The 14144-nt window shown below is 40.7% G+C and overlaps 1 protein-coding gene across 1 annotated transcript; it reads left to right on the top strand.

Moving 5' to 3' along the window:
- Positions 1-6628: 6628 nt before the first annotated feature.
- On the top strand, positions 6629-7572 carry LOC147639609 (uncharacterized). Its single transcript, XM_086772200.1, has one exon. It carries the CDS (start codon positions 6777-6779, stop codon positions 7356-7358), a length of 582 nt encoding a protein of 193 aa, XP_086628326.1. The 5' UTR covers positions 6629-6776; the 3' UTR covers positions 7359-7572.
- The last annotated feature ends 6572 nt before the right edge of the window (positions 7573-14144 follow it).

Below are 14144 nucleotides of genomic sequence, written 5' to 3'. Positions count from 1 at the left end.
CTAATTTTTTGAGAAAAAATAGATTTTTACAAGAAATCGAACGGTCACAGGTGCCCAAACAAATCACCACATGTCGGAAGACAAACTCGGATATTCAAAAAATTGGAAAAATCCTTTGTCTAATTTTCCATGAATTTTCAAGAATTTTTTAAAATTTTAATTGTACCCCAAACGCATAAGAATACGAACGGACACAAATTTTGGGAGATCGAACAGTCATCCTGGAATGCGGACAGCCAACGGTCGTGGAAATTTTTTTGGACCCGAAACGCCAAAGGATTCAAGAAATGAAAATGAAGATTTTTTTTAAAGCTTAAAAAAAATAAATTAACGTGGGGGGGACACAGGCTGCCGCCAGCCAGCCATGGAAGCCCCCCCCCTTGGTTGTGCGCGCGATTGCATGAGGGAGAGGGGGGGAAGATGCAACTCTTCTTTCCTCTCCCCTTCTACACCTCATCACCCTCCTCCACTACTTCCTTCTTCTCTTCCTCTGTTAATAAAGGTGTTTTATTCACTAATTATGTTATTAGTAAATAAACAATTCCACCCACATAAGGGTTGTTACCACGCGCAAGAGAAAATTTGAAAGAAAACTCTGATGAAAGGGATGAAAAATATGTCGTGCACACAGGAGAGAACCGGATGCATTAACATGCTACCTCCCACTTAATTTTAGCAGAAAATCAATAGAAATTCGCTAACACGCCTGCGGGAAACCCGCAAACCTTATGCTCACAAGCAAACGCCCGTGGCTTTAGGTTGGAACAGCCGTGCAAGTGGGAATTTGAGTTTGAACTTGAAATTTAAAATTTGGAATTTGAATTTGAATTTCAAATTGGAGGGAAGTGAGTGGGAGACAACTAAGACCCCCTCATTGATACTAGTAGGTGGGAAGTTAGAGGCTACCTCTAAATTAGTGGATTTTGACTAATTTAGAGGCTCTCTAGCTTAGCTTAAGATTAATTCTCTTAATCCCGCTGTTAATCAATCCTTAACCCTCTTCTTTGCCCTCAAATTACTCCTAATTGGTAAGGAGTTTAAGCGTGGGGATTCGATAGGTGGATTAGCAATGTTTATGCTAATCCAAATATTTGATTATCCCAAAATAATTTTACTAATTAGGTCACTAATTAATCCAGTCAAAAGAGGGAAAATTAGACAAAAAGAGACCAAATTAGTGCTAATTCTTGCTAATTAAGACCTAATTGAAGTGAACTAAGCATAGATTTGAGTCAAAGCAAGTGTTTAGAACACTAATAACACTCCAATTAGTCTAACTCAAAGTTTTTTCTCTCTTTAAGTTCACTAATCACACTAACCAATAGGTTAGTGATAATTAGTGAAAATTAAGAGATAGTTAATGATTTTTTTGGTTTTTTTGTTTGACTAGTGTTCTATCTAGTAATGCCAACCTACCTATGCAAAGTAATTAAGCAAAAAAAAAAGATTAAGCTAAAAATTAACAAAAATAGTACAGGTTTAAGTAAAACCCTCTTGATTAGGCTCTCTAATCACCCAAATCACAAGTTTTTTACTTAAACAAGTGATAATCCTATCTAAACACAAAGCTATACATGAATCTTAACTAGAACATCAAAAACAACCAAGCAAAACATCAAAATACAACAAAAAATCAAAATACCGCATGCCAAAGAGCCTACCTAGCACCGGTCTATGGGGCTCCGTCGGATTCGAATCAAAGATAGCGTAGACAAGTAGCGGATAGTGCTCCCCGGTAGAGCGGCACTAAAAATGTTAAGGATACCCTACCCTAACCATGTTGTGGGAAGCTTCCTATCCGCCAAGCTCGAGCATGGCTCAAGAGCTCCACCGTAGCCGCTCGCACCGCCGTCCTCCCGCATTCGTGTGTCACACTAAGGCGGTTGCTCTAATCCAACGGGTGATGCATGCTCTCTCCGAAGATCGTGTGGGATCTCCACGGAAGAGGATCACATTGGTTAGCCTAATCAGGGGAGAGAGAGAGAGAGAGAGAGAGAGAGAGAGAGAGAGAGAGAGAGAGAGAGAGAGAGAGAGAGAGAGAGAGAGAGAGAGAGAGAAAGTGATTAGCACTAATCACTCCCAAACCCTAACCCTAAGCACACCACACATGCTAGATTAGAGTTGCAAGAGAGAGGGAGAGAGAGAACACTCCACTTCTATTGCACAAATGTGAGAGTGAGTTACAAACAAGAGAAATTGGCTTTTATAGTTCCAAGCCTTTTCCCACTAGGCCGTCCGAGAGTAAGTGACCCAGGGCGGCCAAAACATAGTTGCAATTCTTTTCTCTATGGTTTAACCAACTGACCAAGATCCTCTTGTCTGTCCTTTGAAGCTCAATACCTGGGAGCATCTTTAGGGCGTTTCCTCATCAAATGACGGGATTTATAATATAGCACGGGCGCCCATTACATAAGTGTGAACATAGTTGTCATAAGAATGTGTTAACCAATATGTGGTTAACACTTGGATAAGCATTCAGGATATGGTCCTAGTTTAATCCTTTTTTGAGATCGACCTTAATGTATGCCAAAGGAGTATGCCAAGTACTCCACCTTCCTTAGTGTACCCTCTTAAGTTAGAATAGAGCCTTCTACATGAATTATAAAAGTGAAAGAGTTCTATAAAAAAACCAAGAAGATAATTATCGCCATGTGCGATCTAGGTAGGACTTTTGGCTCTTATTAGTGATAAAGCCTTGGGACCGTAGCCTTGGTTTCCATGGGATGGGACCTTATGGTTAAAAACTTATCAATAAAGGGATTAAAAAAAACCATCACTTTAGAGATACTTAACGGTTCTTAGATACTCTTATATAGGGTCTTTGGGCCATTCCTTGGGTCTCTGTAGGGTAGTGCCCTACTCTTGTATTTTTATCTTAGAATTAAAAATTATATATTTTTTATTTTAAAAATAGGAAGAAAAAAATTACAAAGCAAATGCTTGTAATAAATCACTTAGCAATTTTATTTATGAGGCTAGATAATAGCTAGAGATGGTTTCACAAAAGTGATAATGTGTAGAGACTAGGGTTATAACCCAAGGCATGTTCTTTGCTCCGTCTTGGTTTAGATCAAATTTGGACCAACCTTAATATTACCCTTGTCTTAATTAAAAAAATTTAATATTACCCTTTTCTTAGTTTAGATCAAATTTGGACCAACCTTAATATTACCCTTGTCTTAACTATAAAAATTTACCTAGTCACAACAAATTTTCCTCACTACTTGATTAGGAGTTTGTATTGTGTTGAAATTTCAAATTTTTTCCAGAGACATCTTACTGGTTATACCATGTTACCTTGTAGACCTTACAAGACCTCTAACATTTCCAACACCAACATGCATCCAGCATACAACCTCGACGCATCTTTCATTGATATTGAAAGATCCCTACCCCTTCGTGCAACGAATTCAGGGGTGCTAGCAGCGGAAGTAGCACTGCTTGCGCAAGGCAGAGCCTCTCACTCGGGGCCTCGCCCATGGATGTCCGGATAGGAGACTAATCCCTCGATTCTTCCAAAACCGAACCCGAAAAAACTTCCCTAGCCCAAAAAGCACAGGCGATTCCTCCAAGATATTTTTATTCTAACGTAGTCAAGAGCCTTAACTAACCAAACAACTGATTCGTCGACCGAACCCGTAAGTCACATGGTCAGATCTAGGAAAAGACTTGCACTTGGATCATAGAGACCAACGCTTTTTTCCTCATCGAGAGGCACAACCGTTCATTCTTTTCCATAGAACAAAGACTATCCGAGATTTAATTCATCTATCATACCATAACAGAATTGAGTCTCATTTTAGGGATCCATCAGTCCAGCCTCAGACCCATGGGTTCCAACCATTGTAATGATAGGATCCATTTAGGAATTCGGTTGTGTTTTGTCCTGGGTACCAAGGAAAAGAGTTTCTAGGCCCCCTAGCCGGCACTTCAAGCAAACTTCAAGATAGTCACACCACTTACACACCCAATATGAAATTGCATGTTTCAAAGATTCAGTTGTCTTTAAAACAATCTTTTAATGAAACCATAGTATCATTGATCATAATCCTCCAAAATATCCAGATTGAATTCTAATTTCCAATCATTCCTTCATCGGTGTACCTATGGCATCATTGGCAACCAGAACGCTCACCACCTGTTCACTCAGGGGCCTTTTCAATAGTTCCTAGCTCATAGTACCCGAAAATATATTCACTTATAAAAATCCAGATGGACTCTTTGTTGAAGATCAGCAAGATCAACCAACAGATCCATATAAAAGAGCCATGGACTCATCCGTTGAGGACCAGCCAAGGACAATCAACCAGATCCATGCCAGAGTTCAGAAAACAACTCTAACTCCTTGTTCCATTTTCTTCCTCGACACATGTGTGGGTATCTTCGGGGCGCCGAGCACCGTATGGTCAGCACCCTCGAGGCTCCTTCGTCACCTAGCGCTTCACTCATAGGCCGCTTCCTTGGTCCCTCATCCACCGTACCGGAAGCTCACCATTTAAATCGTGAATCGAGGCTGGGCAAGACCTCGGACCTTGCTATGCGAGACATCCTCCGTTGACTCTCTGTCCACAGCTGTTGCAACTTTATCACTTAGGTCTCCACGACCTCATTCTCACAAGATGGTCAAAATGCTTCCCCAACATTCTTGACATAAAACAATCATTTAAAAACAGGTCATAAATACAATTTCTAACGAACTCTCATCGTTCCACATTGTTCCTTATCATTTCTCGTTATTCCACATCTTCTACATCAATTCACATTGCTTAATCCGCATCCAATCATATGTATTTCCATCGTCCTTCATCCATTCTCATCTAGTCACATCATATTACATCTTATCACATCTATCCTCATCACATCTCATCCATTCACATCTACCCATATCCATATCTAGTCATCTAGTCACATCATATTACATCTTATCACATCTATCCTCATCACATCTCATCCATTCACATCTACCCATATCCATATCACATCACATCTCATCCATTCACATCTACCCATATCCATATCACATCACATCACATCCATAGACTTAAATCCAATTTATGGAATTAATCATAAGTTTACCATAATTTTATTAGCATAAAAGCATAAAAAGCCATTTTCTTAACCTCTAGCTTAACAAGCTTAGAGATTGATTTTGAATTAAGAATTTATCAATGAGAAGCATTCATTTGCTAAAGAATTAGTCATAGGAATGACTATTATGTTCTTAAATGGTGACTTGTAGGAAAAAGTTTATGTGAGTCAACCAGCTAGATTTGTAGATTTAGGTCTATTTGGTTAGACAGGGATTTCAAAATAGTTCTACAGAAAGCACTTTCCATGTGAAAATGGAGAAACAAGATTTGCTTGTTGTCACTTTCTATGTAGATGACATGTATCAATGAGGATTTCATTACAGCTCTCAAGGCTGACCTTGCCTCTTTGAAATGTCAAATCTTGGTCTTTTGCACTACATTCAGAGAGCAGCACTCACTATGACAGTTGAATGTGTATGGTTGAGGAGATTGATGGAGGATGTTTGTGTCCCTTTAGACACCCCTATTCCTATTCAGACACCCTACTCCTATTCTCACTAATAGTCAGCAGAGCACCAAGCACATGAAGTGCATTATCACTATGTCAGAGAGAGACTCCATGCAAGAGAGATCAATCTGATTTATTGTAGTACACACACACACGACAATGTGGTAGATGTTTCACTAAAGGCTTATCACATTGATAGTCAAAGCGCAATGGTAGTTGTTTGCAAAGAATCCAGTTTTTCATGCCATGATCGAGCACATTGAAGTGCATTATCACTATGTCATAGAGAGACTCCAGAAGAGATCAATATGATCAATTGCAGTATACATGACAATGCGGTAGATCTTTTCTCTAAAGCCTTATCACGCGAAAAGTTTGAGGCCTGCTGTAAAGCTTTGGGCCTCTTCCCTTTCAGAGCCTAATCTGCAATCTTTGTAAACCTCACATTTGTACTACAGGGGGGTTTGTTAGATATTTGGTAGCACTACCTGTGAGGTCATGCACTTATGCCATTGGCACTTTTTGTCCCACTCGATTTTTTCCCATGGCCATCCATGTGTGAACGAATACCTAAGGGTTAGCTAGTATATAAGTGGCCTTATCCTCAGTTTAGGGTTGGTGTTCATTTTGTACTTCATTGTCCTTTGAGCTCTTACTCGTAGTAGTGAGCTAGCCTTCTACGCTCTCTCTCTCTGCCTTCTTGTGTTCTCTTTGATATGTGAACATTGAGTGAGTGACTGTTTGTAGCTTTGCTTTCATCAAAGCTAACAACATGCGTGAGACAGAGCAACACGCTTTGGCCACCATCCGTACACGTTTTTTTCCACCTAATTGGGAGAACACATCATTCACACAAAGGGGAAATAACATTGCTCTTTTTGCCTTCATTATCGAGGTACTCCGGCACCGAGAGACTTAACCTTCTCTCATTTGTCCACTAGTTTGGAACATACTCTTTGTCTTTGTATTTGCATGGCATGCCTTTGTTTAGGTCTCACAGTGGCCTTCGTGGACATATAAGAATCTATTTATTCTCTCGTTAATTGTTTGACTAAATATGTGAAAAGGCTTAATCTTTAAGGACCCTATGTGAAATATTATAGCTCTGGTTCAAGGGTTTAAGGCCAGTCTCCTATGTGAATAGACTTCAAATATCTGGGGTTAGGGTTTAAGATATTTCCGGTTTCTGTATTCCTTCGTCATACTGTCTCTGTTCATAGACATCTGCTTGAGCAAAGATGAGGTCTGTAGCTCTGCTCCGCCCCGCCTGCCAGCTAGCCCACCGGATAGCGGCGACGGAGTCCCTGATCGCTGCCGCAAATGAGGGAGCCAAGCACATTCTGGCGGCAGGTGCAGCCCGCTCCTACAGGACAGTAGCTGCGGCTCTTGGGCAAGAGAGGGCAACGATGAGGCTGGCGGGCGTGCGCGCCTTTAGGCGAGAGCCCATCTCGCAAGCGCAGGTCCAGGCGGAGATGGAGGAGGAGGCTAAGAACATTGACCTGGCCCCGCACAAGCTCCTGGAGAAAGGTGCGCCCGGCACGCAGCAGGCCATCATCAAGGATGTCATTCCTGTTGGATACTTCGTAACAATGCCCAGTGGCAAGGAGGCATACCTTCCTGCGCAGGACTTAGGGTTTACGGGCGGCCTGGCCATCCTGGAGCGCCTCTTCAAGGTTGGGCAGGAGATCACCGTTCGCGTCGCGTCCATCGGAGGCGGTGGCCGCGAGATCCTGTCCATCAAGAAGCCAGAGCACGCCCCTCCCGAGAGGAAGTTCACTGTCAGCACCAGCACTAACCGAGGCCATGGATCCAGGTACTGATTCGGCCATGGTACAAGCCTAGGGTGTTCCGTAGTTAGGGTCTTTCTGTAATTGTGAGCAGTCAGGGTTTCTCTGCAGACTTAGGGCTACTATGTCTTGCTCTCCTACTCCTAGCATGAGCTATAAGGAAGTCATTGGCTCCATCTGGCTATTACCTAGACAATGGTTTATGTTTAAGTGCTACTGTTTTCCATACTTAATAGTTCTCACTGTATTGATGGTGTGTTTTAAAGGTTCACTGTTGCACACTTTTATCAGACCCAACAGCAGCTCCGAATGCCACCAGAAGTGCTTATGCAGCACATAATTAATTTTTGCACGCAAGTATAATTGTTGTGCTGAACCTAGGTCAATGCGTGTGTCTAGGCATGTGAAATAAAGTCTTGTGGTGTTTGCTGCGCAAGTTGTTTTTCTCTGTAATGGCTCAGAGCGCTGTATTACCCTCTATTCCTCTTTCAATGTCCTACTCTGCACGGGTGTGAAATTTACTTGAGTTATGTTTCTTGGTATGATTACTGGTCTATCAGTGAGGCCCTTCAATGATAGATACAGAAGGTTGCAATTAGAGCCAGTCAGAAGGGTTATGCGTAAAGGGATTGTGCCTTGTCACAGTTCTATATGTGCTAGAGTCTTTCTATAACGGCTGGAAGTTTTTGAATTGGAGTCAACAAGCTATTGTCTCTTATCTTACACCTAAGGGTTCTGTCATGCTGTCAAGGTTTTTCTGTTGATTGCATTTTCTCTTTTCTCATATCAATACTGCTCTACCCAGCCTTCTTATGTAAATGGATGGTCTTTCGTTACGCTTGTTCATGCTGCTAATTCTTCACTGTCCATTGAAAATGATGCGCAACTTTTTCTTTACTAGTGCATTGCCAGTCTACATGCTCCTCCCTCTTCTAGGAAGGAGCCTATTTCCATGCATCCCCCAAATACAGTATACCGCTCCCTTTCTGTCTACAGGACACCTCACTGTTTTACAGCAGCTGGTGGAGTTGACCTGCCAGATAGCTGTCGTGGCAATGAATGGCTGGCTGGTTTGTGTGCTTATACGAGTTGGGATTACCAATGTACGGCTGTCATTGGCTTGGTCTAATTTCATTTGGTCTTGATGATTGTTACTTTTGTAAATTATTGTGTATTGCGAGTCTACATACTCCTTCTTCTAGGAAGGAGCCTATTTCCGTGCATCCCCCAAATACAGTATACCCCTCCCCTTGTGTCTACAGGACTTCTCACCGTTTTACAGCAGCTGGTGGAGTTGACCTGCCAGATAGCTGCCGTGGCAATGAATGGCTGGCTGGTTTGTGTGCTTATACGAGTTGGGGTTACCAATGTATGGCCTTAGGGCTGTCATTGACTTGGGCTAATTTCATTTGTTCTTGATGATTGTTACTTACGTAAAGTGTGGCTTGAAGTTCTTGTCTGAATTTATTGTGTGTAATCCTTGGTTCTTGAGATCAAAAGTCTTAATGGTTTTGATAGTATGTGTGAATGCCATGTGCTGTGAAGTATGAAAAGCTAATTTGAAGTAAACATTGTTGGAATTGCACATTTTTTGATATGAGATGGAATAATAGGTTTACATCTAGTCAAGTGTATGGTGAACTTGACCATGTCTAGACCAGGGCAAATGCACTTGTGTTCCTCCATTTCACAAACACAAGCATTATTCTAGATACATAGTGGAATGTAAAACCAAAAGCTGTAATTTGTTAACTTCTTGATGCCTCACAATTAAATCAAATTTGAACTTGTAACACCCATATTATAGAAAGGTTTATGTAATTTTCTGAATATGTAAAGTCTTTTGTAATTTGGAGAAGAGAATCAGCAGCACTCTTTGGAAAAGCTGCTTCTGGATCCCTTCATCATTAAATTTTCACTCGTGCTCTTGTTAGGTCTTAATCTTGCCTCTGAAGAGAGGGTCTTATCAAGTTTGTTGGTTGTGGCATTGGCATTTGACGCAAAGAAAATCGAGGTAATTAGCACTCTTAGTGCACTTGGAAACTTAAAGGAGCTAGAAAGATTTTTTGGAAAGATTAAACGGCTCAACAAGTTCTTGAGGTACCTTGCTTGTGTTATACATTATATGTGTTGACAAATTTTGCATGGATAGGGCAATGTGAGAAAGCTTTTCAATGAGTCCCAATCTTAGTGATCTGATTGGACCAGACCTGTTGCCATTGGCAATGTATCAAAGCAAAAATAAAAAGAACGCTGGTACAGGTGAGTGTATTGTGTAAGCAAGTCGCTCTCAAGAGGCTGAAAGAAATCATAACACTATTGAAAGGGAGGCACTGTGTCTGCTGAATTCTACTTAAAAGTAAATGCATTATCTGTTAGGAAGGAAGTTGGTATTTCAGGTGGACCATCGAGCATTGCGTGCACTGTCAGCAAGCCAGGTGGATGTTGATGCTACAAGAATTTGACTTCACACTTACGCTTACCTCAAGCAATGAGCATGTAGTCGTAGACTCTCTCGAGGGGAAAATGGAGAAGTTGACATGGTCTAGGATCATCCGACCGATGCTGATCCATTTGCCATCACCACTGATCAGGGAGAATGAAATTGATACTATGATATGTACTGACTTTTTGACCAGGGTATTTTCCTTGAAGGTATGACCAAGAATGAAAATGAAAGGTTACTTCTGAAGAGCAGGGACTACACTGCGTGAGGTGGTTAGGTATATGTAAGATGGGCATTGAAGAGAGGTGTCCCAGGTCATGAAAAGGAAGCAAAAGCACATCAAGGCATTAGTAGAGGTTACATTGGAGAATTGAGAGAACAATCTTACAAGTAGGTTTGTGGTGGCCCACGATCTAGAATGTTGCATGGAAATTTGTAGCCTGCTTGTCTCAAAGTTGGACTCTCCAAGGAGAGAGAAACAACAAATCTCCTTGCAATGATTGACTCGGAGGCAAGTCATGACTTAGTCGCGCATGAAACATGGGTAAAGCTAAGCAAGCCAAAGTTAGAGTTGACATCAGCCAAAGTTAAGTGTGCATGTAGGAGTAGTAGGGGCCTTGGGAAGTTTAAAAGTTAATATTTCCACCAAAAATAACCCTTGGCTAAGGTTTTTGTAATGCCCCCACAGGGGCCTTGGAAGAGAAAATGTTGCTTGGATAAAGTTGGATTTAAGTTATGGATTGTGAAGTGGATTGGGAGCAAAGGATGGCACACTTGTCATCTGAAGGATCTAGAATAGTGCTCAAAAAAAACTAGTCTCTCAAAAATAGGAAAACCTTCATAACATATAAAATCAAGAAATTATCACTGAAGAGATTTTTAACTTTTGAAGGTATTTGTACTATATGCCCTCAAATTTTGCACCTTTAGGCGATAAATTTGTAGGTATTTTTAAAAATTTAATGGTGATATTACACTAAACTTGGGTTTTTTTTGAGCATTGATATAGATATATATTGCCATTATGGAGTTCTCTTTACTCAAACAGCAATTCAAAGTTTGAATAGCCAAAGTCAGCATGGATGTTATTATGTCTTCTCTAGGTCATTTTCTCCGATCGGGGTAAGAGTAGCCATGTTTACTCTTAATGTTAGCCCGTTTTGTTTTGCTTTGGCATTGGCAAGCCTTGCCTTACCCTCCTCTTGTGCCTCTTTCTTGAGTCTCTCTTATTTCAGTTTCTCTTGTTTGTTTTTGCGCGATTGTTTCGACATTTCTTGGGTTAAGATTCCATAGTACTATTTTAGCCCTTGATATTTTAGTTTTTTCCTCTTAGAAGCACCAACTTCGTACTTAGGTATCAAGTCTTCTTCTTGCAACTCTTTTGATTTTAGGTTTTGATCAAACCATCGTTTGTGCATGAGTCTCTCTACAATCATCCCAAGGAGAGCAACCACTCTAGTTTCATCGAGTTTTTCCAACTCAATCAACCTATCAGCTAGATCGTTACCTCGAAGACATTCTTTCACTGCTATCCTCAAGCTAGGTACTAAATATTCCATAGGCATCACTATCTCAATTCTGTAGGCGAGCCGAAAAGGACTTTGTCTTGTAGCTACCTTATAGGAAGTCTTGTAGGCCCACATTGTTGCTGTTAACTTATGCTCCCAGTTGTTAGCTTCTATAGCCTTAGTGAGGATACCACAAAGAACTTAATAAGTGCTTTTGCTTGCCCATTGACTTGAGGATAGTATGGTGATAACTTTTGGTGCAGCACCAAAAATTCAGTCAATAGATGTTCAATGATCCCATTAATAAATTAAGAACCTTTATCGCTAACCAGCTCTAGGAGACACCCAAACCTTGATATGACATGATCGTATAAGAAGTCGGTAGTTGTATGATCATCCGGTTTTCGTACGGCTTTCTCTCTTATTTAGCAAAATAGTATGTGGCAAACCGATTATATATTGGGCGTGTGTTTGATGCACAACTGGGCTAATAGGTCTAACAGTATATTCTCCATTTTTCAAAAGGTTATTTCAGAATGATTGGGACCAAAGGCATTCCATGAGGAATGTTGAAGCGTTGGCATTCAGCACAATGATTGGAACCAAATGTCTTGTCCATGAGGAATGTTAAAGCACGTTGGCATTCATCGCAGTGTTCCATGTCATCACCAACCACAGTCGGCCACACCATAACCCCGCTTGCAAGATCTTTCGAGCAGTTACTTCACTCGTAAAATGTCCCACCAGCGATCCCATTATGAGCTTCTTCCAAAACAGTTAGGAGATCATCCTCACTGACACATCGTCTTAGCACGTGATCTTTGCCTAGCTTATACAGTTGGTAAGAACTAGCTATCAATTGGTAAGGTGCTGCCAATTTGATAAGTCGTTGCATCTTAGCCTTGTTCAATGGCTTGTCCTATGGAAACCCATAGGCCAGATATTCAAAGATATGTTCACTCCATTCCGGTACCAAATATAACTTGAACAGTGTAGCATTTGATAGTTCATCATCAACACTAGTGGGGCAGGTTCTTCATTAGGTATTCTCAATATGTGATCTACCAATACATGTTGTGAACATTTTCTTGCTGTGACAATAAAGTCAAACTCCATCAATAGCAATAACTAGTGATAGGTAATTTGTCTAATCATGCAAGGTTTGTTGACAAGGTATAGCAAAGCTTGATGATCCACAAAGAAAAACTCATTAGCCAATAGATAATGTCTATAGTTTTTAATTGCATACACCATGGCTAATCCTTCCCTCTCTATCGTAGTATAAATCATCTCAGCTTCATTGAGCTATTGACGTGCAAAGAAGATTGGGTAGTCTAATTTATGCCCTTGTGGTGGTTGTGCCAAAACACACCCAATTGTAAAGTTTGAGGCATCAATATGCACATGGAAGAACATGAGGTCCCAATTCAGTGGTCTCAAGATGGGTACACTAGCTAATGTCCTCTTCAATTTATCGTAAGCTTGTTGACATTCCTCAGTCCATTTGAAGATAGTCAAAAGCTTATACAATGGCCTAGCAATATCAACATAGAACACAATGAACCTCAGGTAATAGCTTACATGACCCATAAACCGTAGTATTGCTTTGCAATTAGTAGGTGGTGGCAATTCTACTATGAGTTTCATCTTGCTATGATCAGTGAAAATCCCTTTTTGGACACTATCTGTACCAATATCACTCCATGCTGCACCTCCATGTCAAAAGAACCAACCGATACAACGAGCTAAAAAGTGGCAATCCAAATCTACCTTGTTCAAAGGGTTTAAAGATATATGACATAATTGACACCTTTTAAACACTTTTCTTAGGTAAGCTAAATGCTCCATCTATTGTGAATGCACATAGAGGGTGATTAACTTTTCAAACACTTTTCCTAGGCAAGCTAAATTCTCCATCCATTGCGAATGCACACAAAGGGTCATCAATGAACACTTTTCTTAGGTACGCTAAACACTTTTTTCAAGGAATCCTTGAAAGCTATGCTCATTAATCTTTGGAACATTGTAGGACCATTGGTTAGTCAAAACAACATAACCTTGTATGTAAAGATTCCCCATGTGGTGGTGAAAGCTATTTTGTGTTGGTCCCGATACCTGGTTGTATCTTGAGAATCCATCTTGAAAACTCTAAGCTTCTGACGTCCCAACAACCACTTGTTCCAAAAACATGCTCGATGTACGGTAATGGGTAGTGATCCTTGTGGGTCGCCATAATCACTTTCTTGAAATCAACACACACGCCAAGATTTCCATTTTTCTTGGGTACAATCATAATTGGTGATACCCAATTAGTGTGCTCAATCTCGTAAATGAAATCCACAACAATGAATTTCCTCCTTTACAATTGCTAAGTATTTCAGATTCATTTGGTGAGGACGTTGCTTGACTAGCCTTGAATCTTCCATGATAGAAATGGTGTGTTGAACCACTTCTAATGGCACTCCCTTCATGTCCTTATAGTTCCAAGAGAATTAGTCCTTAAACTCTTTTAAAAGAGTAATTAGTGCCTTTTTCTCCTGCGGGGTGGTAATGAAGACTGGTTTAGGATCTTCAATAGGCTCTGCGGTATCTACCTCCTTCACCTTCGTAGGTCCATCATATGAGACTCCTATTTGTTCACCATTTGAGTGTTGCATCCTTAGGTGAACCACCTTCCTTTCATTGACATCAAAGGTTTTGAAACGATTAGGAACCTTTCACTCAGCTCCTCCTCATTCTCCCCCTTTGCCAATGCCTTTTTTGCATTCCATTCAACTTCAGCCAATGCTTTGTTTTGTTTCTTTCTCTCTGATATGTAAGAATATAGCATAGCAGAAAAAGATACAGCAATAGAAAGTACACTAG

The sequence above is a fragment of the Cibotium barometz genome, chromosome 3, assembly GCF_041138505.1.
Source record: "Cibotium barometz isolate CiBa-2024 chromosome 3, ASM4113850v1, whole genome shotgun sequence".
NCBI lineage: Eukaryota > Viridiplantae > Streptophyta > Polypodiopsida > Cyatheales > Cibotiaceae > Cibotium > Cibotium barometz.
Note: the sequence above shows the minus strand (reverse complement) of the source record. Positions and strands in the feature narration are given on the sequence as shown.

Bases quoted from the DNA above. Each gene is read 5' to 3' on its own strand.
- LOC147639609 (XM_086772200.1), top strand. From the start codon at position 6,777: ATGAGGTCTGTAGCTCTGCTCCGCCCCGCCTGCCAGCTAGCCCACCGG.